A 21,068-nucleotide genomic window follows, 5' to 3' on the forward strand; every position below is an offset into this window, starting at 1 on the left:
GCAGAGGATCGGGATGAAGTGAGGGAATGATCTAGCTCCGTCATAATAAAGGCGACATTGTAGCACTCACGATTTTTAGAAGAGACGGGTAGCACCCGAGCCTCCTCCATTCGTTTCCAATGGAGGGAGGCAGGGTGATAGAGCCACCAGCTTGGTGTGTGGTACAAAAGGCATCCCTCCTCACTGTACTCATAGGTCACAGAGATTAACATGGGCATAGGAAAATCACCATTGGATGCTTGAAGTGTAATAAAAAGGGCAGCTACACTGATGAGCCATATATGTGTTGATATGCTGATGGCACTACTGTTTATATATGGGGTATGATACATTAAGAAACACATGATGTGAAGCATGTGTTTGCCAGTAGGGCACCATTCAGACAGTTAATCACTGTGTTCTCATACTGGCGATTTTTACACTGGATGAAAGGAGGCTCTGATACACCTTCCACCATCACTCACTGGCGAACTTGATACGAACATACTATAATATTACGTGCGCTTCCTTGTTCGCCTACAGCACTTAACATGTGGCCTGCATCACCACCAAACCACTTCTGAAATGTCCTGGAATGGACCATTTTACACACATATAGAGTGCTGATCACATGGTTTCAGTCCCTTTGAGCACACCAGGGACATCATCGAGTATGATATGCACACACTGAACTCAGTTCTGATCAATCTAACCAAGCTATGCACACTTAGTGAAAGTCATATATGAGAATAGCTCCCTAATACTCTCGGTGTCGTGTGGAGACCAGGCTACAATGTGTAAACAGTGGCATCAATACAAAAGACAATTTGCTCCCTACTAGTTAGGGTATTATAATTCAGTTGCTCTTGAGTATATACTGACTAAGGCGTTGTTTGCAGACAGACACTATGTTGCAAAAATGAAGTTCCAAGTTCATGGCATCCTCCATCGGTAATGCTGGAATTTAATATGGTGCTGGCCCACCCTTAGGCTTGATGACAGCTTCCACTCTCGTAGGCATATGTTCGATCAGGTGCTGGAAGGTTTCTTGGTGAATGGCAGCCCTTTCTTCACGGAGTGCTACACTGAGGAGAGGTATTGATGTTGGTCGGTGAAGCTTGGTACGAAGTCAGTGTTCCAAAACATCCCAAAGCTCTTCTATAGGATTCAGGTCAGGAGTCTCTGCAGGCCAGTCAATTACAGGGCTGTTATTGTTGTGTAATGACTCCACCACAGGCCATGCATTATGAACAGGTGCTCGATCGTGTTCAAAGATGCAATCGCCATCCCTGAATTACTCTTCAACACTGGGAAGCAAGAAGGTGCTTAAAACATCAATGCAGGCCTGTGCTGTGATAGTGCCATGCAAAACAACAAGGGGTGCAAGCCCCCTCCATGAAAAACATGACCACACCATAACACCACTGCCTCCGAATTTTACTCTTGGCACTACACACGCTGGCAGATGGTATTCACCGGGCATTCGCCATACCCACACCATGCCATCGGATCGCCACACTGTGCATCATGATTCGTAACTCCACGCAATGATTTTCCACTGTTCAGTCATCCAATGTTTATGCTCCTTACACCAAGCAAGGTGTCGTCTGGCATTTACCGACATGATGTGTGGCTAATGAGCAGCTGCTCAACCATGAATCCAAGTTTTCTCACCTCATGCCTGTCATAGTACTTGCAGTGGATCCTGATGCAGTTTGGAATTCCTGTGTGATGGTCTGGTTTTATGTCTGCCTATTATGCATTACGACCCTTTTCGACTGTCAGCGGTCTCTAGCAGTCAATAGACGAGGTCGGCCTGTACGCTTTTGTGCTGTATGTGTCCCTTCACATTTCCACTTCACTATCACATCGGGAAACAATGGACCTAGGGATGTTTAGGAGCGTAAAAATCTCGCGTACAGATGTATGACACAAGTGAACCCAATCACCTGACCACATTCAAAGTCCATGAGTTTCGCGGAGCACCCCATTCTGCATTCTGCTCTCTCACGATGTCTAATGACTACTGAGGTCGCTGATATGGAGTACCTGGCAGTAGCTGATAACCACAAGGCACCTAATATGGAAAAAATGTTTTTGGGGGTGTCCGGATACTTTTAATCACATCGTGTATGTGTGCTTTTTTGATTAGGTGGCATTTCAATAAATGCCACATGAAATGAGACTTTTTTTTTTTTTTTTTTTTTTTTTTTTTGAATAGGTATTTATAGGACATCACTGATGATAATCATTATAATTTGTGATATAAATATTGAGGGCTTGATGATGTCAAAGGTACTGACTAAAATACATTCTGTAAAGAATATTAAGATATCTAAGATTAATTAAAAACCTGTTCCACATTTGGAAAATGTTGTCAATCCTCTTAGGTCAATATGAAACAATCCTGAAGAAACTATCAAATTGTTCAGCAACAATACAAGCACAACTGCACAATTACAGAAGCTATTCAAGGCCAAAGATGTGGAGCTAATGACAGAAATGCAAAGTTTAATATACACAAAGCAAAAATCTTTGGAGAAACTAATACGGCATGTACTGTACACCCTGCACTCTGGTTCATGTCAATAGCTAATAAAGGCCTGATGTCATCTCAGTCAAATGGAACACTGAATTATTCTACTTACCACAGTGACAAAAGCACTCGCTCTCTCTCTCCCTCCAGCAGTTTGCACCAACCCCCCTCCCCCCTTTAAGTTTAATATTTTTGAGATACTAACACTTCTCTTTATATTCTTTTTTTCATTCTTTGTAGTTAATTAGTCTTCTAGTATAGAATCACACCATCTATAGTAACAAAATTGCATAGATTGACCTCTTGTCATAGCTGTCTACCTGCAGTAACCAGTTAGTATCCCATTGTTTGGATTAGTACATTTTTTTATGTTACTGCATAGTTATGTGTGGTGTGGGATGGATAAGGACTGTGCTGTGCTATGCAAATGCAAAGAGACTTTGCCACTATCTAGAAACTGCTACAAGCTGCCTTACCAAAGATCAACAGGCTTTAGGCTATTGGCATAGGTTCCAGTGACATTTGGATACCTTTGGCATAGGCTTGGCACCAATTCTGCCTCTGGATCCTATCACAAAGCCTGATGTGCCTCTGGACTCTCTCGTAAAGCCTATGTCACTGGCTATTCCATTGTGTTTGATTTGACATTCGAATAATGGGCAGGTGAGCAATGGACAGCTGTTGGTTGTGAATCTCCATGTTGACAGCAAATGTGGGTAATGGCTCCACAGCTGTCCCTTATGCCTTAACTGTTGTGAGACAGTGCCAATTGCTGAGAGTGCATCTGAGCCAAGATGAGATGCCTCATTGTTTTAGGTGTCTTGGACTCATCTTCCTGCAAGTCTATGTAAGCAAAGAGGGTGGGTGTGGTTGTCACTGGGAGCTCCAATATTAAGCAGATAATGGAACCTCTCAAAAAATATCTGGCAGGTTGTGAAGAATGGCCAGTGTGCACTAGGCATGTTTACCAGATGTTCTCATCTGATGTGTGAAGGAGGTTCTGTCAGTGAGTAATGCACTCACGGTGCAGCTAGCCATGTTGGAACAACTGACACTTGTCATCTGTGATCAAAGGCAATCTTCAACTACTTTAGATGGCTGGCTGAACTGCTGAAGGCACAGCTCTTGATTTGCACCTATGTGCCCAGAATTGATTGCAGTCTACTGGTTTGTAGTGAAATGGAGGGGTTAAATCAGAGATTCACATAATTCTGAAAGGATCTCCGATGTGGATTACTTGATCTCTGTAACTGGCAAGAGAACTGCCCCCCCCCCCCCCCCCCCCCCCCCCCCCCCCAATCTTGCACTAGGTCCAGCATGCACTGCACACAGTAAACAGCTACTTGGGTAACAGGGTATGTGTGACATGTACATGGGGTTTATTTAAGTTAAAGAAATTCCTGCATAGTTTCAATGATGAACTACGCACCTTATTCAGAGAGGAAGAGTATCAGTCACATGAAAAATGGGGGGGGGGGGGGGGGGGGGGGATATTTGTCCTTCCATGGTAGAATCAGAAAATGTTTATACAACATTAGTCAACTGACGTTTGGCTCCCAGATTAATCTCACTTACATCAGTAATAACAACAATCTTGGACTACAAACAGAAAGCTCGTTGAAACCAGAAATTACTTGCAGTAAAATCTGTAAGAACTAACACTTCACACTGAAAGCCAATTCAGTGAGCACACTCAAAATACACACAGAGCTGAAATTGCTCTCGAACAGTCTACTTATACATAAATAGAATGTTGTAGAAAATTTCAATACTTCATCAATAAGTAATAAAGGCCTCACCTTTAACCTACAACCTAAGTTCAAAGATGGTGGACTTGCAATGGACATACTTTCTTTTACTCATTCTCTGTACTGGAAACATTTCTTCACCACACAACCCACTAACAACAGTCAACCGAAACCCTATATCGAATCTTGTTTAAAACAGTTCCAGCATCCCTCCAACTGTGATCCTTCTCCCCTTCCACCCAATCACCCCCTTGTAATTTTTCAAGAATTCCTCACTTCTAACCTGGCCTCACCTTTCCTAAATCCCTCCCTAGGCACCCAACAACGCTCCTATGGAACGCACTGCTATCCATAACGTGAGAAACAATCCAGACCTCTCATCCTTCACATAGACAAAGGCTCCACCACTGTGGTCATGAATAGCAGTGACTATGTCACTGTAATCCTATTCCAGAAATTCAACATGATCTCAAGCAGCTCATCAAGGCCTCTGGCCCATCCCAAAACCTGACACCTGAATCTCTCTCTCTCTCTTCACATCAGTAACCCCCCCTCCCATCTTTTTCCTACTTCACAAAATCCAACAACCCCAACCCTACAGGTATCTCCACTGGTTGTCCTACTGTGGTTGATTACAGTGCTCACACATAATGAACCTCTGTCTTTGTTGGCCAAGACCTCCAAACTATTGTTCATAACCCCCCCTCCCCCACACTACATCCAAGACACTGCTCACTCCTTCATCACTTTTCCACAGTTCCTGCCCTGCTACCACAAGACTCCTTGTTGGCTACTGTGGATGTGACATCTTTGTACACCAACATATCCCATATCCATGGCCCTGCAGCCCTGGAACACTACCTTTCTCAGCATCATCCTGATACCAAACTCATCACTTCTTTCTTAATCCTCTTGGCCACCACATTCTGACCTACAATTATTTCACTGTTGCAGGCCAAATCTATAAACAAATCCATGATAGTGCTATGGGTACTGACATGGCACCATCTTATGCCAACTGATTTATGCGTCATATGAAGGAATCTTTCTATCCATCAACACCTAAAATCCCTTGTTTGGTTCAGAATCACTGATGACATTTTCATGATCTGGACTCATGAAGAGAAAAATCTTTGCTCTTTCTTGCACAACTTCAACACCTAGTCCCAAACCCACTTCATTTGGCCTTTCTGAACATAATAAACCATCTTCCTAGATGTCAAACCCCACCTTTCAGATGGTTCCATAAATGCATCTGTTCACATCAAATGCACTAACCACCAACAGTTCCTCCACTCTGACAGCTGTCATCCATTCCATGTCAAAAGGTCTCTTCCATAAAGCCATACAAGCCATGGATGTTGCATCTGCAGTGGAAAGCATGAATTGTCAAAATATACCAATAACCTTACCAGAGCCTTTATTGGCAACCAGTGTCCTATCAAAATCATCCACAAACAGATCATCCATGCCATCTCCTCCTCTGACATCACTAAACCTGCTAACCAGCCACTGACCAGCACTCCTGTGATCACCCAGTATCACCTCGACCACAAAACGCTCAACCACATCCTTCACCACTCTTTCAAATATCTTTGTCAAGTCCTGAAATGAGGGATATCCTACCCACCCTCATCACCCACAGCAGTGGAAACATCCCCCAAGCTGTGGATAAGCCATGTCTCCGCATATCCTTTCTTCCAGGAGTGCTAGTTCTGCAAGGTCTGCAGGAGAGCTTCTGTGAAGTTTGGAAGGCAGGAGACGAGGTACTGTTGGAATTAAAGCTGGGCGTGAGTCGTGCTTGGGTAGCTCAGATGGTACAGCACTTGCCCGAGAAAAGCAAAGATCCCGAGTTCGAGTCTCAGTCTGGCACACAGTTTTAATCTGCCAGGAAGTTCCAAACCAACTTTCTGTTCACATGAACAATCACTGCCAACCTGTGGCCAACCACAAACTTGAACAACCAGTTGCTGAACATGCTGTGCACCTAACACATGATGAACAGCTGTTTCACTACACATGACAGTTGGATACTCCCTTCAAGCACAAGTTTCTCTGACCTACAAAGATGGGAATTGTCTCTCCAGGATATCCTGCATTCTCACAGTGCCCCCCTGCTAATCTTTGTCCCGATGTCCCAAATTATATTTTCCTTTTTTCTTCTCTCTCTGTCCATGCCACTCCTTCCCTGTCCAGATTGTATACTACCTTCTCCCAACATTCTTCACTACCAATCTCCCCCCCCCCCCCCCCCCGCCCTCAACCACCCTTGTGGGCAATCTCTTTTTCTTCCTCCCCCTTTCCGCCTATCTCCCCACCCTGTTTACCTCTGTCTCCACATTCCTCTTTTGGCCCCATTCCTCCACTCCTCCCCCTCTCTTATATGACCTAGCCATTGTCACTCCTTTCATATTGTGCTACTGCTGAGTCATCTGTCTTTCCCACTTCTGCCATGCACTACACCCTAACCCCATCTTGCATGCATCCTCCCTGCACCCATCAGCTAGGCAACTGCTCTCAATAATTAATAATCAATAATCAGTGTCGCTGTGGATGTGGTAATGTGTGTCTTGATGTCTGTGTGATTGTGTCTGTGAGTGTGTGTATGTTTTACTAGAAGAAGAACCAGTGCCCAAAAGCTTGTGAACACTATCTTCTGTTACATGTGTTTATGCATCATACATGAGTCCCCTACAGGTGAGTGGTTGCCTTTTGCTTTTTTACATATTGTTCCATCCAAGGATTTTTGTTACTGCCATATGACATTAATCAGTAAGTCACTGAACCATTCAGAAATAATATATCTTGAATAATAATACAGGGTGGTCCAAAAGTCTGGAAACATCCTGATAAAATGGAGTAGCAAACAAGGAAACCGAGTTCCTACACACGAGGAACGGGAAGGGGGAAACTTTATAGGCTATGCCACCAACATGGAGGCCATCTTGAAAGCCGCCATCTTGGATTCAACTCCATAATTTCAAATGGGGATGTGGTCATGTGACATATCAAACAGCTAGAGAATTTCACCAGAAAAGCAATGCCATTATTTTAAACATAGCTTTATTCATTCACGGGTTATAACCAATTACTTGCGGCAGCAGTGGGATGCTCAGCAGCGTGAGTATTACGTACTGAGAAGTCATAAAATGGAGTCTGAAACGGTGCAAAGTGACTATCCCATGCCTGATATGATACATGTGTTTAACTGTTACGTATCATTTACTCGTGCTAACGTTTTAATCACTGTATCCTTATTCACAGGTTACAAAATGTCCTTAACACATGAAGAACACATTGAAATCATCTTGATATCAGGAAAAAGAAGCACACGGGTCATTGCTGAGGATTTCAACAGTCGTCACCCAACCAGACAGCACATCACTCACAATGCAGTTGCAAAGCTTTTGGCCAAATTCCGAGCAACAGGTTCTGTCGCAGATAAACATAAGGCTGGAAGACCAAAATCTGCCACCGATGAAGCAACAATAGTGAGCATGTTGGCATCATTTAGCAAGAGTCTCCAACGGAGTAATTGTCGCCTGTCACAAGAATGTGGGGTTAGCTGTACCTCCATACTGCGAATTTTATCGCAGCACAAATGGCACCCGTACAAAATTCAGCTGCTCCCACACCTGAACGAGGATGACCCAGACCGTCGGGTACAGTTTGCAGAATGGGTGACCCACGTTTCCCCTATCAGGTGCTGTTCAGTGATGAAGCCAATTTCTTTATCAATGGTGAAATGAACAAGCAGACTCACAGATACTGGCCCGACACAAATCCGCACTGGATTGATGCTTCCAAAATGGTCGACTCACAAAAAGTGATGGTCAGGTGTGGTGTGTGGGGTACCAAAGTTGTTAGACCTTTTTTTATTGATGGTACGTTAACAGCCAACGGTTATCTGAGGTTATTGGATGAAGAAGTGTTTCCCTCATTGTTAACGGAGGACGGGACATTCCTGGAATTCTTCCAGCATGATGGAGCCCCACCACATTATGGGCACAATGTGCGAGCATACCTGGATGTGCAGTTCCCTCAAAAGTGGATTGGTTGTAGGGGCACTGTGGAGTGGCCACCATGTTCACCAGATTTGACTCCTTTGGATTTTTATCTTTGGGGTCATGTCAAAGCATTGGTTTACTTTTTGAAAATACGAGATTTGCATCATCTAAAGCAGTGCATTGTTGACGTGTGTGGTCAAATTCAGCCAGATGTGTTGGTTAAAGTTCATCAGGACTGGGTTCGGAGGATAGCATTAACAATACAACATAATGGACAACATATCGAGCCATTTCTATGACTGTTGGTGGTCTCTTGGGACTGTGTAACATCGGCGTAATGTCTCTTCGGCACATAACACACATGCTGCCAAGCGTCCCACCGCTGCCACATGTAACTGGCTATAACCCGAGAATGAATAAAGCTATGTTTAAAATAACAACGACATTGTTTTTCTGGTGAAATTCTCTATCTGTTTGATATGTCACATGACCACATTCCCATTTGAAATTTTGGAGTTGAATCCAAGATGGCGGCCTTCAAGATGGCCTCCATGTTGGTGGCATAGCCTATAAAGTTTCCCCCTTCCCGTTCCTCGTGTGTAGGGACTCTGTTTCCTTGTTTGCAACTCCGTTTGAATTTTTTGAGGGTGTTTCCGGACTTTTGGACCACCCTGTATAATGGCAGGAAGTGAGAACCAAAATGGGGATCCACCCTTCACCAGAAGTGACTTTAACTGCTACACTGCAGCAAATTAAGCACAGCACGTGGCAATATATACCCCAAGGATAGAGGAATTCAATAATGTCGAGTAAGATTATTACAGATTCTGAAAATGACACTATCTAGGTGATGGCAGACCTCAAATGTTGACCCAACATGGTAATTAGATGCTTTTAAAGGCCACGTCCCATCCCTCAGGAGCTGTAATGAAAGAAAATGCAACAGAATACTTAATGAATAATAGGTGTAAATTTCGTGATCATGTTGAGGATGTAAAGAGAGTTTGTAACTCACCATCTACATAATATGACAAGTCACATGATTAAAACAGATACCAGGGTCAGGGACACATACTGGACTGTACTAATCATTTTTATGTAAATTACATTCACTGGTTAGTTTTGTATCGTGTATGTATGCAGAAGAGTGGAGTAGAGCGGAGTGGGAGGGGGTCATCAGTTTTCTGACTGGGTTCATATAACTCACCACTGACTTCCTCTGTTGTGCCAATCTCTTCATCTCAGAACAGCAGCCGCTCACAACATCTTTAATTTTTATTGGATTTATTTCAATGTATGTCTTCCCCGATAGTTTTTATCCTGTACAGATCCCTCTAATACACAGAAGTTATTCTCTGATGTCGTAACACATGTCCTATCAACCTCTCCCTTCTTAATGTCAGTGTTCTCTATTTACTTCTTTCCTCACTGATTCTGCAGAGAACTTCCACACTTATTACCACTCGACATAATTTCCAATATCTTTCTACAGCACCACACTACACTTCAGTTCCCTTCTTTTCTGTTTTTCATACTGTTATGATAAATTCCATATAATACTGTACTCCAAACATACATTCTCAAAATTTCTTTCTCAAACTGAGGCCAACTATCAATACTCGTCAACTTGTTTTGGCTGGGAATGCACTGTCTGCCTGTGCTAGTCCACTTTTTATGTCCTCCTCGCTTCATCTGTCATATGTCATTTTGTTTAGTTGGTTGGTTGGATGATTGGATTAAAAGAGGGGGGAAGGGACCAAAATACGAAGTCATCAGTCCCTTGTTCCGAATAAAACAATGCCACAAATGTGAGAATAAAGCAAATGAGACTGACAACACAAAACGGAATGAAAGGAAAAATCACAAGAACGATGAAAGGCAACAAATGTGTAAATGGACAAAAGGGGGACAAGAAAATCACAGAAATGCAAGAAACAGGACAAAGAGAGTAAAACAACAAAGCAGATGACGATGGCTGTATAACCATGAGAATAAAAAGGAGATGCCAGCCACTCTGCAACACATTAAAACCTCCACCATACAAGCACTAGGATGGAGGACAAAGAGGAACAAAGGACATGCACTAAAACTTAGGTCAAATGATAAAACCCGCCCTCACGAATAAAGCATAAAACTGAATCAGCCAATGAGGTGTTGTCAGATAAAATTAGTGGCAACGAGTCCGGTAAACCAAGATTCTGTCGCTGGGCAGTCAAAGTGGGACAGTGCATCAGAAGATGGGCCACTGTCAGCCAGGTGCCGCACCAACACTGAGGCAGGTCTTCAATGTGCAGGAGGTAACTGTGGGTCGCCCAAGCGTGGCCAATGGGGAGCTGGTAGAGGACAACTGATTCCCTGCGGGAGGCCTGCATGGAAGACTTCCACACTTTTGTAGTCTCCTTAATGACACACAGTTTGTTGTGCATACTGTTATGCCATTCCGTCTCCCAAAGCCAAAAAACCCTGTGTCACAAGTCAGAATGCAGATCAGGGTTCAGAGATGCCCATCTCCAGAAGCGGTTTCGCGTAGCCTGTTTGGCCAGCCCGTCAGTAAGTTCATTGTCTGGGATTCCGACTTGACCTGGGGTCCAGACAAACACCACTGAATGACTGGGCCATTCCTGGGCATAGATGGACTCCTGGATGGTCACTACCAAAGGATGACGAGGGTAGCACTGGTCGATAGCTTGTAGGCTGCTCAAGGAGTCAGTACACAGAAGAAACAATTGCCCGGGACATGAACGAATATACTGAAGTACATGAGAGATGGCCACCAGCTCTGCAGTGAATACACTGCAGCCATCAGGCAAGGAATGCTGTTCAAAATGGCCTCTGGGGACGTAGTTGAAGCCAACATGACCATCAGCCATCGAGCCATTGGTGTAAACTACTTCAGCGCCCCAGAACACGTCAAGAATCAAGAGGAAGTGACAGCGGAGAGCGGCAGGAGTAACTGAGTCCCTAGGGTCATGCAAACGGTCCAGACGAATCTGTGGCCTATGTTGTGTTGGCAGAAGAGCCAACACCGTGTTACTAGAGGAGGCTGAAATGCATGCGTTTTAGCTCATGCAGGCTGGCGTGAGGAGGGAAGGACTATACTGACGTGAGGTCTGGAACATGACAAGGAATAGAATTCAGAAAGCGGACGTAATTAGTTTGATACTTAACTTTAATCCATTAATGATGAACGTCGCTCTTGACGGTACATAATTCACAATATTATCTGTTCAGATTATAGTAACTGAATATGGCGCCTTGCTAGGTCGTAGCAAATGACGTAGCTGAAGGCTATGATAAACTGTCGTTTCTGTAAATGAGAACATATGTAGTCAGTGAACCATCGCTAGCAAAGTCAGCTGTACAACTGGGGCGAGTGCTAGGGAGTCTTTCTAGACTAGACCTGCTGTGTGGCGGCGCTCGGTCTGCAATCACTGATAGTGGCGACACGCGGATCCGACATATACTAATGGACCGCGGCCAATTTAAAGGCTACCACCTAGTAAGTGTGGTGTCTGGCGGTGACACCACAGCCTAGGTGTACACCATGGAGGTGTATGTGGACGGACCTGGATGGGAGGTGGTAAAGGGAAGAATTCCAGTTCAGACAGAAGGGATCGCACATGAACCACAATCGTTAGCCCTTACCTTGGCCACCGATACGGGAGATGAACTGCCACGGGTGGAAAAAGGAGACGGTAATTCAGATGCTCAGGAGAACTACGAATGTGTGCAACGTAACTGGCGAGCAGTTGTGCACGTCGGATCTGCAATGGAGTGACTCCAGCCTCCACCAGGACACTGGTCACCGGACTTGTTCTAAAAGCTCCCGTCCCTAGGCGAATGCCGCAGTGGTGCACTGGGTCCAGTACACACAATGCTGATGGTGCTGCTGAACCATAAACCAGGCTCCCATAGTCAAGGCGGGATTGAACAAGGGCTTTGTAGAGCTCTCTAGATCATTTTCTAATTGGAACTGATCGTCCGATGATTTTACTAGATGGTAAATTACAGAGTCACCTGTAGACAATCTAAGGGGGCTGCTCAGATTATCACCTAGTTCATTTATGCTCATATTATCACCTAGATCATTTATGTAAATCAGGAACAGCAGAGGGCCTATGACACTACCTTGTGGAACGCCAGATATCACTTCTGTTCTACTCGATGATTTACTGTCTATCACTACGAACTGTGACCTCTCTGAGAGGAAATCAGTCACACAACTGAGATGATACTCCAGATGCACGCAATTTGATTAATAGTCGCTTGTGAGGAAAGGTATTAAAAGCCTTCTAGAAATCTAGGAATATGGAATCGATCTGAGATCCTTTGTCGACAGCACTCATTACTTCGCGGGAATAAAGAGCTAGCTAGCTGTGTTGCACAAGAATGATATTTTCTGAATCTGTGTTGGTTATGTATCAATAAGTCATTTTCTTCAAGGTGATTCATAATGTTCAAGTACAGTATATGCTCCGAAATTCTACTACAAATTGTCAGTGATATGGATTTGTACTTCAATGGGTTACTCCTGTTTCCTTTCATGAATATTGGTGTGACCTGTGCTACTTTCCAGTCTTTAGGAACAGACCTTTCATCAAGTGAGTGGTTGTATATGATTGCTAAGAAAGCCGCTATTGTGTCTGCATACTCTGAAAGGAACCTGATTGGTATATCATCTGGATCGGAAGACTTGCCTTTCTTAAGTGATTTGAGTAGTTTCGCAACACCTACGATATCTACTTTTATGTCACTCACTCATACTAACAGCTGTTCTGGTTTTGAATCCTGGAATATTTACTTCGTCTTCTTTCGTGAAGGAATTATCGAAAACTGTATTTAGTAACTTTGGTTGAGTGGCACCATCATCGGTAACATTACTATCGCTATTGCGCATTGACGGTATTGACTAATTTTTGCCACTGATGTACTTTACATACAACCAGAATCTCTCTGGGTTTTCTACCATATTTCACTGTGGAAGACACAACTTGGAAATTTTAATATACAAAAATTCTGATATTGGAGGAAGTCTTATCAAAGATTTAATCAACAATTCTGAAATTTGAAAAAGGAATCTAGAACAATGGAAGACTGTGTGATCATGGATAGAGTAGAAATCTTTTTGAAGGAACCATTCTACCATTCTCAAAGGCAGCTTCACTTCCTTCACAGTAAATATCTCTTCCTTGTAGTGTCTGGCACTGAAGCTGGATGAGTACCTCCAAGGCACTTTTGCATTTGATTTGCACAGGGAGACAAAGCAACAATGGCCTTAGCCAGATATTGCCTGTGCTGAAACAGAGTTCATTGTACCATTTCTCTTTCTATCATTCTTGTAAAGACAGACAGTACCTTTAAATAGCAGTAGGCAGCTCATTAGTTGTTTACTCGATACAATTTCTTTAAGAATGAAAGACCTGAAAATCTGGTGTCTTTTAGCCTTCCCACTTCACACTGAACGATTAAATGTGGTGTAGTTTCATCCCACTTGTCACATACTCTATACTTAGGGGCTTCTTTCTCTATATCTATTGTGTGCAAGTGTTTCTAAAAGTTTATATGGCCTGTCATTAGTCCCCACACGAGTTTCATCTGACTCCTGTTCAGGCCTAGGATTGTAGAGCTCCTTTTAAAACATGACTTTGGCATTATTAGGTTACCATGTTTTTGTTTTCGGATTTTACAACAACATTATGTATGCTGCCTATTGAGACAGTTGGTCCAAAAAATGAAGTCATTGCTCCTGTCCTGGCCAGCCTATCAGCTTGTTCATTACCACTAATTGCTGAGTGACCAAGGACCCACCGCAGGTTTAACCTGTTGCTTTCCCCTAGCTTCACAAGGGTTCCATGGAATTCTGAAATGATCTCTGATCTCACTGAAGGGACACAGAGAGATTTCAGAGTTGCTTGGCTGTCTGAAAGAATGTAGATGCCACAATCCTTGTAGCACCTATGTGGATTCTCCTCTGTGCACACTCTGATAGCAAATATTTCTGCCTGGAATTCTGTGGCCACCTCCCTTTCAGAGATTGTTCTCTCCAGTCAAAGCTGTTCCCCCTTATACCCCGGCCCCAGCACCTTCATCTGTTTCCCACCTGTTAGTAAACCATACTACGTCTCCTAAACAATATCATGGTTCATTCTTCCACTACTCCCTAGTTCCATCATTACTTTGAAAGGTTTATTGAAGCAAATGGAAGTTATTGTATGATCAGCTGGCACTTCCTTGACCATTCCTATATCTACTATTAGTGTGAGTTTCCAGGACACTTTCGCTCTTACTAAATGAACTTGTGATGAAACACAGTGCCCTCTCTTTTGGATCTTCCCCACTCCCATCTACAACCCTACTTGGTAAGGATCCCAAATTGAGGACCAATACCCAAATATCAGGGTGGAGGGATAAGGGTTTTGTAATACATGTCCTTCATGAGTGGACTATACTTCTTAAGGATTCACTGAACCTGTCTGGCACCTGTCTTAACTATATTTAATTTTACATGCTCATTTCATATCAAATTCCTCAATATACGTACTCCCAGGTATTTAACGGACACGACTGCTTCCAGTCATTGTTCGGCAACTGTTTAATCAAACTTGTGTGCAATATGTTAGATTTGTCTATGTTGAAGGTCAGCTGTCAATCCCTGTCCTAAATGTTGATGCCCTGTAGGGCCTTTCACCATTTTGCTACAATTTTCTAGTACTGTGAGCTCTCTATATCCAACAGCAGCATCCATGAACAGCCTTGTGGAGCTTTTGACTTTATCCACTAGGTCATTTATAAACAGCGTAAACACTAATAGTCTAGTAACACTTCCTGGGGCATGCCCAAAGACATTTTTATGTCTGACGATTTCTGTTCATTAAGAATGACACGTGGTGTTCTATTCGCAATACACAATTCAATCCAGTAACAAAGCTGGTCTGATAGTCCATATGCTAGTATTTATTTCATTATGTAACAGAGTGGAATTGTACCCAATGCGTCCAGGGAGTCAATAAACATGGCATCAACCTGAATGCTGGTACCTACTGCCTTATGGGTTTCAGGGACAAAGTCACACAATGGTTGGTTGTGCAATCCACGTTCATTCTTACAATGGACATTTTTTGTCTGCAGAAAAGTCATAAAGGCGTACATCAAATAGGAAGTAACTTCGGTGAGGACTTGTTGAGGAATTTATTTTAGAATAAAAACTTGGGCAAATTTTACTTACACAACTAACTTGAGCAAACTGATTTCAGGAACTTGCTGCAAGTACTTGTAGAAGTGTTTCCACAAGAGTCATGTGACAGGCAAGCAGAAGTTTACAGCATCACACTTCAAAATCAGAGCAGCTGACACTGTTTTGCATTATTATTATCATCAAAGAAAAATCATGATGAAAAAGACGAGATCAAAAAAGAAATGTTTGGGTGAAGAAATGGCTACAAAGCCACATATGTTTAAGTTTTCAAGGGGCACTATATTAATATCTTTTCCATAGTGAGTCCACAATTTGTGAATTTCTTCGTGTATTTTGGCACCTGTTGACTGAAAATCTACTGCAATATTTTCTAGCAAGTCCTGCTTCATAACCCTGTTCTTAAAATCCCCGTGTTTTGTGAACCACAATGCAGGAACATTTCCACTTTCTGGAACTAACAATTTTGTTCTTTCACTGATCCACATGTATTTCTCACTTTTTGACACTGACATTTTTTTACTGGTCCTGAATGCAACAAACTCCTGCAAGTCTGAGAAAAACTTCTAGCAACTGCCAAGTTCAGCAAGAAACAGTCCCCACTAAGTGACCTGCAGCAGTTTACTTGCTACTGGACATATTCACAACCATAAAACATGTTCCAAAATTATACAAAAGACTGATGTCAGTGATATAGGCATCTAGTTGTGTGTGTCTGTTCCATGGCTGTTCTGGAAATTGAGAATGATGTGTGTTTTATTACTCCAGCAAACTGTCATACACTGCTGCTAGAAGAGGTGCAACTTCTTCAATATACTCTATCTGAATAGTGAAGGGATCCCACCACATCATGCTGACTATCCTCTGTTCAGTAATTTTAGTTGATTATCTATCCCATGGTCACTTATATCGATATTTAACATTTCAGAGGTTGTGGGATGATTGAAAGGAGGGACCACAGCAACAGTACAATTTTCCTCTGCAAAACAATTTCAGAAAATGAACTTTTTGTATTACAGCCTTCTCTCAGGTACCCTCCACTATTGCTACTGAGTGCCTACATAGAGGCTTTGAACCATTTACTGACATAATGTCAGACCAAAACTTCTAATGATTCTCCTTCCAATCAACAGACAGAATTTTACTTTAAATTCATTGAGTTCTTCATGCATGTCTACCATTGCACTCATTTTGGCCTCATTGAGTTTTGTGTACAAGGCTTTAGCTATGTTTAAATCTGTGGTGAATTTCTCTTTTGTTTGAGAGTAGTCCACTAATGTGGCTACTGAACCATGATTGGTCTTTCTCATCCCCCATAACTTTGCTCGGCACATACCCATTTTGTACAACACTCTCTGAATTTGTTCATTTATACTTCAACATTTTAAATCTGAAAGACTAATGCTGCTCAAGTAATCTGAAATTTGTTTCTTACCACACTTATTAAGCAGAAATATTTTCTTACCACATTTCTTAACATTCTGTTGAGAACTGTAGCCAAAAACAGCCTGATCCTTAATTCTTTGTTTGTTGTAAACTGAATTGTACTTGTAAAGTTGGAACCTATTTATAAGCAGAAGATCTTAATCTGAACCTACTTATAAACAGTAGACATAATGAGCCACATCACTGACTAACTACTTAAGATAATTTTTGGCTAAGACATTCACAACAATAGCACATGAGACCCTGTTCATACCAGGCATCATGATCACTTCACTCTCCAACTCTACAGCAGATAAGCTGAAATCTCCCTGTAATTCATTACCAGGTAATTTACGTGCAACTTTCTCCAAGCTGTCCCTGAAATGTCCCACCATTGTGATTCCTAAGACAGATGATCTTTAAAAGCACCAAATTACCATGTTTGATCCTCCTTTAACACTTATCTCCACCAAAATTATTTCATATTTGGAAGCTGTACTAATCTCACTAGATATTGCCATATTATTACAGATATAAATACACTTATACAACTGGAGACCAGTCTATCTTTACAATGCACATTCCAGTCGGAATTTAAAATTTCACTGCTATTAACTTCTGCTTTCACTTAGCTACCTGTTCCTATAAATGTGCATGCCACAAGTACTCTGCTACCCTAGTAGCTGCTTCCTGGATGGAGTGTAGGTCTGACTTATGATGGAGGGTAGGCATCCAGGGCTCCTACAATTCTGCATCCAATAATAGAAGTCAAAACAATCTGCATAAAAATCATCACAGAATACTATGATTAACATTTTTTTGCTACACAAACAAACTGAGCTTCCAAATTTAACTACAACATACCTACAGGGTGAGGCAGTGAAACGGCACGATTTTGTAAAACCACCAAAGATTTATTTACAAGTAAAATCATAATAGCTGAACATGGATCTCAAGTACAAGAGTGGAAATTAAAGATTTAACTTAAAAACAATCATTTTTTAAATATGGTGTCAGTGAGGTGTCGTCCTTGGTTTTGCACACATTGTCTAAGCCTGAGATGAAATTGTCCCATGACGCTTCGTAGCATCTGTACTGGAATGTTGTTAATTTCCTGTCGAATTCGCTCCTTCGGGTCTTCTTTTGTTCTTGGTGGATTTTCCTGGAAGACTTTGCACTTGAGGTAGCCCCAAAGAAAAAAGTCTGGTGCCGTCAGATCTGGTGAACGGGCAGGCCAGGGGAAATCGCCATTCCTGCTGATTAGACGTCGTGGAAATGCAAGTCTGAGCAATTCCATTGAGACATTAGCAGTATGGCTTGTTGCACCATCTTGCTGGAAGAGTGTTTCAGCATCTGGATCATGTCGATCAATTCCAGGCAGACCAAAAATGGTCAACATGTCAGCATAACGTCCAGAGTTTACCGTCACTGTGTTGCCATCTTCATCTTCAAAAAAATAGGGCCCCACGATTCCACGAGATGACATTGCGCACCAGACTGTTACTTTTTCAGAATGGAGAGGTTTTTCATTAAGTTCGTGCGGGTTATCTGAGGACCAATATCTGAAGTTTTGCTTATTTACGTACCCACTAAGATGAAAGTGGGCTTCATCACTCATCCATAAGTTATGCACTCTTTCTTCATTTCGTTCAATAACGTTAAGCATTGACTGGCAAAAGCGTATACGGTTATTGTAGTCATTAGGTTTAAGGGCTTGCACTACCTGAATTTTGTATGGATGATAGTGAAGGTCACTCTTCAAAATCCGTCTTACTGATCGATTGCTGAGACCAAGTTCTGCGCTGTGCCGTCTCGCGGATTTTCGCGGACTTCGTCCCAACGCTTCGCGCACACGATTAATGTTCTCGGGTGTCCGGATTGTTTTTGTGCTGCCGCCTCTTTTCTTTGTTGTGCTAGCAGTAGCTTCAAAGGTTTTAACCCAAAGGAGAATGGCTTTCCTTGATGGCACGGGAGCCCGTGGCGGCAGGTTGAATTCACGACGAAAGGCGCGTTGAGCACCAACCACACTATCCGCGTTTTTGCAATATGCCTTTACGGCATATGCACGTTGCGCACTCGACCAACGCTCCATGGCTACTGAACTTCCACCACTCTAGACGCCCAAGGTCACTTCCCCCACTCTCGCAACCCCCCTCCGCGCCCGACAACCACTATCGAAATCGTGCCGTTTCACTGCCTCACCCTGTATTTGTAAGCAGTTATGTATTGGCTATTGACATTAAAAGTAATTAATAAGACCATATTTTATGCTTTTTGGGTCACCTCAATGTAAATACTGTCTAACTCATGGAGCAAACAAAGTAATCCCTATTAGATTATAAGAAATTACAATAAATTTGATTTTACTTACAGTTTCTGCAAATTTTGAAGAGTTGAAAAAATTCCAGATGGTATTTCCGTTATATCATTTCCTGAGAGGTTCCTGGAACATAGAGATTGGCAGCTAAGGTCACAAAAATTATTTTGTTCTTCACATAATTAAGATACTAATGATGTAAGCAGTAGTTGCGTTTTTAAAAAAAATACATGTAGATACAAAGACTTTCATGCTATTGGAATAATCCAACAGACAATGACATGTAAAATAATTTTGTTGTATATTAGGGTCAATTCTTTGAAAGTCAACTTGCAAATAATGTCTGTTAACAGATAAGCATTAAATTTACACACGCTGGACGGGAGAAAAGGTCTACCTGTAACAACAAGTATTAAAATAAATGTCTGATGTAAAGTAATCAATTCATCAACTCGACTTGTAACAAAATAAGTAGTCTATAGTTAGATCCCAAATGCGGTGTATTTTAATTTTGCGGTAAGTTCAGGTTTTGTATGTTATACTGCAAAACAGACAACACACTAGTCTACAGAGAATGACTATTAATTTTGTGACAATATTATTTTTTGAAAATGTCTGAGGAAAAAGAATTCATAATATTACTGCTTTACATCTAGGTCGCCTACAAAATACAGTACCAGTCACTGTTTGCCAGAACACCTGGTGTATGACAGGTGAACCAGAAATTTCAGTTCCAAACTTTTATCTCCACATGAGCTCTCTGAATTTAAAAATGAGCTACCATTTTATGAGTAATGCCTCTCTCGTAGATGCTCACACTGACTATGAAACACCTCTGTAATGTTCTCATGCTGACCAAATAAAATATTTACAACTGCAATCTGTTTTTGACTTTTTCAATTTTCCAAAACTTTCTACTGTAACAATGACTCCAAATATAGGTCTACTCAGCAGTGGGTCATGAGAGTGCCATGGTCTCTGCCTAACAGCTACCTTCTCCATTACAGATTCGCATGACAGTGTGTTACGGCAGCCACAGCATATGCAATGGGGCTATGACAAGCAGATATAACGAAAAAAACTATTGGACATCAGCATTTGATAAATCTCCTTGCACTACAAGGGCTATCTGAAAAGTTCTCGGTCTCGCCCAGAGAATGCAGCACTACTCATGTGATTCCCCCCCCCCCCCCCCTTACGTTGATACACATGTTAGTAGATGCCACATAAAATTGTGTCATTCCAGGCAGCAAATGACTGTAGACATTGTAGTGTGCTTAGTGTTGAAAATAGCAAAAATTTAAGCACTGTGCAGTGATTAAATTCTTCGTAAAAGATTCCCCCCCCCCCCCTTACGTTGATACACATGTTAGTAGATGCCACATAAAATTGTAAGTCATTCCAGGCAGCAGATGACTGTAGACATTGTAGTGTGCTTAGTGTTGAAAATAGCAAAAATTAAGCACTGTGCAGTGATTAAATTCTTCGTAAAAGATGGTTTAACACTGACCAAAATTCATTAGCAGCTTTTAAATGTGTATGGCGGCTCTTCATCTTCAGTTTCAACCATGAAGAAATGGATGGCCAAGTTTAAATGTGGCCATGAAAGCATCCAAGATGACCCATGCTAAGGATGTCCAAAAAGTCAAGCACACCGAAAATCACTGACAAAGTAGGTGATATGAGTTTGCAAGATCTGTGTATAAGGGTGTGTGAAGTTTCTAATGCTCTAGGGGTATCAAAGAAATGTGTCGGTCACATGTTGCAACAAGAACTTAACATGAGAAAACTCTGTGCAAGATGAGACCCATGTTTGCTCTCTGCAGATCACAAATGTATTCACATGAAAGTGCTTGGCGAGTTT

General features: G+C 42.1%; 1 protein-coding gene and 1 long non-coding RNA gene across 4 annotated transcripts in view; one reads left to right on the forward strand and one right to left on the reverse strand.

Annotated features, from left to right (window-relative positions):
* The window catches only part of LOC126259476 (adhesion G protein-coupled receptor A3), a 198,581-nt gene that overhangs the window by 165,994 nt on the left and 11,519 nt on the right, over positions 1-21,068 (reverse strand). For both annotated transcript variants that reach the window (XM_049956314.1, XM_049956313.1), the window contains exon 2: positions 19,259-19,330. In XM_049956314.1, the coding sequence (XP_049812271.1) occupies positions 19,259-19,330 (72 nt within the window). The remainder of the gene's footprint in view (positions 1-19,258; positions 19,331-21,068) is intronic.
* On the forward strand, positions 19,050-20,084 carry LOC126259477 (uncharacterized). Of its 2 annotated transcripts, none has more exons than XR_007546515.1 (2): positions 19,050-19,105; positions 19,261-20,084. It is a non-coding gene; the product is annotated as an uncharacterized LOC126259477 (long non-coding RNA). The 2 variants fall into 2 exon arrangements; XR_007546514.1 differs by having other exon boundaries at positions 19,050-19,098.

Source organism: Schistocerca nitens, chromosome 5 (assembly GCF_023898315.1).
Source record: "Schistocerca nitens isolate TAMUIC-IGC-003100 chromosome 5, iqSchNite1.1, whole genome shotgun sequence".
NCBI classification, from domain to species: domain Eukaryota; kingdom Metazoa; phylum Arthropoda; class Insecta; order Orthoptera; family Acrididae; genus Schistocerca; species Schistocerca nitens.